The following is a 7380-nucleotide window of genomic DNA, read 5'->3' as shown; positions in this document are numbered from 1 at the left end:
AAATTTAAAATTTCTACAATCAAAACTATATCCAGATGAATGAACATCTTTTAATGATTTGAAAAAGAACAGTGCTATAGTTACTAATTATCAAAATTAGGAATTATTAATGATTGAGGTTCATAAAAAGACTTTATGCTGTGGAAAAGATAAGTAGTACAATATCGTGAGTGTTGGTTTGCAATTTTATTTAAAAAATGCAGGACCAACCATTTTATAGCGTAAGGTGAAAGGGAGTGAACTTTAAGTCCGTCTGCTGAATTGTGGAACAGGCTGCGTTAGTTGGAGTCCAGTGATGTTGTTGAACTCTAACATCTTCAACATTTCCTTGGTCTCGGGATCGACCTCAATAATGTCGTGCTCCAAAGCAGAAACCTCAGGAACATAGTTGTCTCTGCGTTCCCTCTCTTCCTCCTGAAGCTTGATGGAGATACCACGTACCTGACTGTGTCTAAGCCTCTTCATCAGGTGAGTGACAAATCTAATGGTATAATAAAAATATATAGTGCTTACTTATATTATTATTATTGAAAATTTGTTTAAAGTCTTTTAAAGGGAAGCGTTTATAAAATAATCAATGCAGCGATTACAAATTAATATTATATAGAATCTATATATGAAACTGTGATAGCTGTATTATCATAGTACTACACAAAATATAGATGCTACTATTGTGCTATTTATAATAATTATACTATTATTATTGAGAATCCTAAGATTGCTTAATGGAGAACATATAAAGTTATAGGAATAAGAATTAAAGGAATTAATTTATGTGAAAATATGGTAATTATCCAACTTATTATGCTAAATATTAAAATCATAAATAATTATCCTACTCTATTAAAGCAAATTTATTAAAGCTATTATACAAACTGTTATTGGCTACTTGATGAAATAATATAAGTTTTTGTGAAATTGAATCATCATGTACTTACCCGGCAATTTTATTGCGCAGAGATTTGCTGGGAATGATAGCAATTTCCTCGCATATCCTCTTATTCGTATGAAAGTCCAAAGTAAGACGTGGATAGTATTTCTCGATAATGAGCTTCGCGGCCTTTTTGACCGTCTTCGTTCTGACACGACTCTATAAATTATGAAAAAAACAACATGAATTAATTATATGATGCACAATCGCACGGTTTATGCACTATTGTTGTGAATCGCTCGAGCAAAATTCTAACATAACCTAAATTTAAAATCGCGAGCTCTCGTATTGTCACAACAGTTCTCGATCGATTAATATTTGCATTTTTGGCTTAAATAAACAATACATGAAACGAGCATGTGTTAATTTTTAGCGAGTTTTCGCGGATTATCGCAACGTTTACGGATTAATATTGGAATATATTGCAATATCATACGCACCATGTTGGCTTGTGTATCGGAAGGAACACGAAACGCGAAATGAAAGAAAGTCACTAACCTAGATTCTCGATGCTGTCGCCGATAAGCGGACAAGTCACGAACTAATCTAGAAACTTGCGAGAAGAATAAAGTTGCATCCGATTCGATGTTACTAGTGCTCGAAAAAATCTGACCAATCAGGACAGAGATATCTTTGTCTCTTTTGTCCTGATTGGTCAAATGGTCTTGTGGCGCTAAAATTACGTTCCAAAACATCCACTCTAAAGAAAATTGTACTCGATGACTGTTCTGAAACCTTCAAATCGTTCCTGATTGGTTCCGAGTCGGTCGTCGAGCAAAATTTTCCTCGGAGAAGACGTTTTGAAATGTAACTCGGATAATCAAAGTAAGTACAAATGATAACAGAAAAATATCAATGCGCAAAAAAAAGAATCTGCATGCTCATGAAATATAATTAAATTTTCTATAATAAATAATTAATTGAGTATGTTAAGATAATCTTACGTATTATCTGCTTTGTATTCGTGTTAAAATATTACTTTGTTTCCCTTTTTTCGAAGATATTTTATTTATATCTAGTATTGGAAAATTTGTAAATTATATATATTATGCAGTTAATTTGTTATCTTTTCTTTTCGATATATATTTTTGATATTTAAAGGAAAAATCTTTAGAAAAAAATATCAGAATATTATAATGTGAAGTTAAACGAATAAGGACTCGTTCCAATATTTCAAAGCAGTATTACCACTATTAAGTAGATTTAGTAGATTTTCATCGCGATCAATTGTGGATACGCGACGGGTAGATCGCTTCGTATTTTTCGGGACTGTGTTCTAAAAATTAATCTCTCGCGGAAAAAATCATCATCATAAAATAAGGTATTAATCTGTGTAATACAAATGTTATTATATTTCAATACGACGAGTTTGATATCGATCATTTGCCTGTAAAATTCCGCTTCATATCTTATATATTTTACGCCATCTTTTTCTCGTCAAAGTATAACGGAAGTGAAATGTAGTGCACATCGCTAGATATGTTATATATAACTGTTATATTTAACTACATCGAGCCTTAATTACATTTTATCATTCTTATTAATAAACCAAGCTCTTTGAATCGCCATTAACTATTTTATATATTAGTCTAACAAGCAATACAAGAATAAAGGTAAATTTTTAAAATTATTCTCTTTTATTTTTACATAAAGCATAATAATGTCTCAAATCACAATATATATCTTTTTAATTCTCTCTCATGTTGTGTTTCTGTCAAGTAATTATATATAATTATGCTTGTAGCATAAAATTCTGAATATTTTGCACAGAGCTAAATCTGCCGGTATACCTTTTTTTTTACAATATTACCAACAATAGGCCGAGAAGCGCGGACGATAATATTTGGATAAAGTGCATAAAGTGTAGGTAGAATATATTGATGACAGAGGGAAAACATAGATCGCAGCAGCGTTTCGGTAGTGCTTGCGTAGAGCGGCGGAGTGGGGGGAGATGCGCGCGCAGCCCAAGGTAAGGACGGCGGAGCGCGCGCGACTTCAGTGCGAGGAGGACCGCGGACGTGTAGGGTGCGCGTGAGTGCGAGCGAGAGTGATCGTGCGGAGGGAGCGGGGAGATCGGGACGAGGGTGAGCGTGCGCAGAGTCGCGGCGTGGTAGAGGAAAGGCGGTGAGTTTGTTTATCGCCTTGGTGAACGGTGAGAACAGTCAGTGTGCGATGCTACGCTCGGTGCGCTACACCCACTGGTAGCGGTACGGGACGCGCGCGCGATCGGGTTCGCTATCGGGTAGGAAATTCGGGTCGCGTCTCTCTCTTTTCTTATCTACTTCCTCCTCTCTTTGTCTCTCTTTCTCTCTCGTTCTCCGTCTTTCCTCTCGTTGGAACGGATAATAAGCGCGAGTGCGAACTATATCGTTCTTTTCGTCTGTCCTCTCGTCACGCACGACGGTAGCCTGATTGCCCCTTCGACGTCAAGAGGCTTTCCAAGTCGATCGTGTGTCGCGCCAGAAGAGAAACATGTCACAGTGCAAACAGATAGAAGCCTCTTCCGTGATACATCGTGCTTCGATCTGGTGACATTGCCGTGTCTTCTCGAGAGCTTGCGACGCATAACCTCTCCTTCCCTTGCAAATCTGTCATCGACTACGGAAGAACGGACGTTTGTTACATCGGGTAAGTCTTGTATCTTGTGCGTAGTCATCCCATGTACATCGAATCACCGGACGTCACCTTTGATGTGACATTAGTCATTGTCCGATAATTCCTGATCTGTCGCTCTTTTAACTCTGTTTCTCGGAGCATTGAGCGTTTGATATGTCTAACATTATCGACGTATATTTAATATGCGTCAAAAACAGCCATGCGTTCAAGGACACTGCATATATCTTACGCAATTGGAGTTATATTTAAATTTATCACATCTGTTATCTTACACTTTTTTGAATATTTAAATAATCGTTATGTTTTTTAAATACGAAAAATTATAGATATATGTAAAAGAAACATTTTTCGTTACTTCCGGATTGTGATCGGGATATTAGTTTAATCGCGATGTGTCGCAATATCTGTCGACGTATCGTTGTTTCGTGTCTTCGTTTTCGTCAGCTGACACTCGACGCGTACTCCAACTACTCTGTCAAGACTTTCACCTCTACGCGCGCGCGCACGTGTTCGTCCTTCGCGATTTCTTGCCGCAGGAATCATGCATATAGGATTCGAGACGAATAAACGTTTTTAATCGGCGATCGCGTGCGTTCATTCGAAATTTCTCTGCCGAAAGGTCATGAATAATGTACGTTTCTCATCTCTTTTGCTTTCGTTAAAAAGTCAAAGTCGACCTTGATCACGCTTTTAAGAATACGATGGTGAAATTCTGGCTCGCATTAATGCAGAGTTAATCACTCTTTAATTTTGGTGTAGTATCTCTTGTGAAATATATCTTTATTATTCTGTCATATCTTTCTATTATACTGTCATGTCTTTATTATACCGTCATTTTTTATATATAATTGCTTTATTACAATGAATAAATATTTTTAACTGTCATCTTTACATATATTACTTAAAAATTTCTCCTTCGTTTTAATATAATGTTGATTTTGATTAGTCAAACATTTTTTTGAAAACAATTATAATAAAAAAAGAAAGTATATAAACTTCATATTTGTCGTGTGATATTTCTAACATTTGTTTAAAATTATATGATACTTTATGTGATATAAATAAACTAATTTTTCTTTAGTTTTCGCATGTTTAGGGTTATATAAATGAAGGAATTATTTATATTATACTCGCGCTTCGCGATAGATTTCCTCGCGTGCGATAACGTGTACATAATTATGTACATAAATTAAGATTCGACCGCGATGAACGTAACCTAATACACCATATATTATAAATTGAAACTGTAACAAATATTATACATACAAGATTATGCGCCTCGTAGCTATCTTGAACGAATATTTTGACTATGGAATTTGATAAATTTACTAATTGATAAATTATCGCAAATAAAAATAATTAATGAATGTCGGCAATTTTTAGATGATAATGATCGATTTCGCGCGCTTGTAGTGAAAAAGCGCAAAAAAGATTTTATTTACAAAGATTTCAATCACCTTTTTTCATCTTTTATAATAAATGCACGAAATGCAAGTACATCAATCCGTCAGTGAAGCAGCGAGGAAGCCACACCGCTGAAAAATCGTCATCGATGCCGTATGCATGAAACGTCGCGCACGAGAAATATCGCGCGTAGCGCGAGTTGAGTCACTGTCTCTCCGCGCGACGTGTCGCGAAATATGCGGGCATTAGAGGAGTCGGCGAGCGAGCGCCCTTCTTTTCTCGGGTCTCTTAAGCCCGTTTTATACGATTCGCCGCAGAATTCACCGCGAATTTCCACTGAAACTCCATTCAAAAGAAACTTTATAAAAAAAATTCCCTCTTTCTTTTCTCTCTCTTTCATTGTTCGCGATTATATAAACCATAAACATGTGCAATAATCGTACAATTATGTAAAATCTGTTCTCAATCTATTTTAAAGGTAAAATTTCTGAAAATAAAGATCTGATTTTGCTCTTGCGACTTTGAATCTGGATAAATATAATTATTTCGAAAATTTTTCCGTCGCGCAAATACGGTTGCAAATTATTGCTCGTGTGAAAGAGGGTTTTCTATCTCGGTCGGCGGCGTCGTAAAGCCAGTCGCACGAATGAATTTGCAGCTCCGCTTTAATTCCGTCTTCTTAATTCGCGTGCGCGCACCACGTACAACACGAACCGCGTTAACGTAACATCCCCGTCGTAACGCCGCTCGTAATACTGCGTAATTACGGCGCACGACAGAGTACACTCTCGCGCGATCCAACTCCTTCGTGATGTACACTCCGTTCCTTCCATCTTGACGCAACCGGGTCGCCACCACTCCCTCTCTTTTCTCTCATCTTTTTTTCACCGGTTTTTTTTCACCGTACCCGGACGACTGTAACTTCAGTGGAAAATTGCGCGTGAGTGTCGAGAACAGTGAACACTCTTTTGCGTCTAATGTATCAAATAACCGTGAACAAAAATTTGTTTGCTCCGCATTTAATATTTAAAAAAATAGAATCTTAAAGTAGGGTTTCATTGAACGTGACTGAAATTTCCGTAACGGAGGAAAATTCATTGTAAATATAAGTTGTTGTTAAAAGCAAAAAGTATTTTATTAAAAATAGATGTGTGTCTTAAATTCCTGGTTTTAAAAATAATGTATGTTTTTATATTATTTTTTGTTTAATTTTTACACAAAATGATTTTTCTTTAATATGAAAAATTTTAACAGTTTAAAATTAGGCAGAACTGAATAGATATTATCTTTTTAAAACATAATCAGTCACGCAAAATGATAACTCGCTACCAACCAATTTTCTAGCGCGATTGATCGTTCCAATTATTATTCAATATCGTTACTTTAGATTGCGTGCAAAAATTGCGCTTCTGCGCCATAATTACATTGCTGTTTAGGCGCGCCATTAATTTATCTCTCTAGTGCGCAATATATATAAGTACCCGTTCGTTTCATCTGTGATTATAAACCAGAATCGGCACAAAGCATAACGATCGATATACAATGCAATATTATAAGTGATAATCCTTTGAACCAATAGGACAATCCTTCGAACTATATCTGTTTGTAACATATTTTTTTTCTAAAAACAGTGTGTGTGATTTATCTCAATTTTGTATATCTGATATGTGTAGAAATGCACACATGAAATAAATAAAATGTACAAAAAATTCCGCGACATATATAAAATATGAAATTTGAGGTAAACCGTATATATGACACTTTTATTTTTGAATAAATCGTATATTATAGATTTATGAAACATATATATGATATATCGATGCAAGTCATCGTGGAAAAATTAATTTATTATCATTAATTTATATAACTCGAATATGTTATTAAGATTTGTGATAGTGGTATAATTTATAATTCATTACACAACACACGGCTATTCTCATTTCTTATTAAACGTTACATTAAAACATTTCTCCCTGCATTTTTTTAATTTTTTTATTACACTTTTTATTATAAGATAAGAGGAAATGTGTGTGTTTAATTTTAGTATAAGATTTAAATCCAACTATATTTAGCTCTAGTCATGAGAAATATGATATCTTATTTAACATTCTATAAAAAAATTTTATTACAATTTAAAGATAATAAAATAAAGTATAAATGAAAATATATTATATTTATATTCATAAAATATACATATATAGTATAAAAAATAAAATGTGTATATAAATACAGAACGCGAATATTAATGTTGCATATATTTATCACATTACCAAGCAACTCAGAACACGCAATGTTAAAAATTGACATGTTTCTATGTAAAAATTGTTACACATGAAATAACACGAAAAAAAGAATCGGTTTTTTTACGTCAGTCTATAATTACGTAATAATACGACTACGCTAGGCCTTGTTCACATAGAACACGATCA

At 34.6% G+C, this 7380-nt stretch overlaps 2 protein-coding genes across 4 annotated transcripts in view; one reads left to right on the top strand and one right to left on the bottom strand.

Moving 5' to 3' along the window:
• Positions 1-167: 167 nt before the first annotated feature.
• Rps17 (ribosomal protein S17) lies at positions 168-1434 on the bottom strand. Its single transcript, XM_083109696.1, has 3 exons — positions 1372-1434; positions 939-1090; positions 168-481 (listed from the first exon to the last, which is right to left on the bottom strand). Exons 1-3 carry the CDS (start codon positions 1372-1374, stop codon positions 244-246), a joined length of 393 nt encoding a protein of 130 aa, XP_082965822.1. The 5' UTR covers positions 1375-1434; the 3' UTR covers positions 168-243.
• A 1498-nt stretch (positions 1435-2932) lies between these two features.
• Positions 2933-7380, top strand: part of Fur2 (furin-like protease 2) — a 336953-nt gene continuing 332505 nt past the window's right edge. For all 3 annotated transcript variants that reach the window (XM_083109351.1, XM_083109272.1, XM_083109193.1), the window contains exon 1: positions 2933-3559. The gene's annotated coding sequence lies outside the window, so the exon portion shown is untranslated. The remainder of the gene's footprint in view (positions 3560-7380) is intronic.

The sequence above is a fragment of the Camponotus vicinus genome, unplaced genomic scaffold, assembly GCF_025532165.1.
Source record: "Camponotus vicinus isolate PSW18456_S1 unplaced genomic scaffold, iyCamVici1.0 SCAF_1, whole genome shotgun sequence".
Taxonomy (NCBI): domain Eukaryota; kingdom Metazoa; phylum Arthropoda; class Insecta; order Hymenoptera; family Formicidae; genus Camponotus; species Camponotus vicinus.
The sequence above is the reverse complement of the archived record's forward strand: the minus strand, read 5'-3'. Positions and strand labels throughout refer to the sequence as shown.

Excerpts from the sequence above, each read along its gene's own strand:
- Rps17 (XM_083109696.1), bottom strand. Across the intron at positions 482-938 it reads CTGCGCAATAAAATTGCCGG|ATTTGTCACTCACCTGATGA; the intron begins GTAAGTACATGA and ends TTATACCATTAG.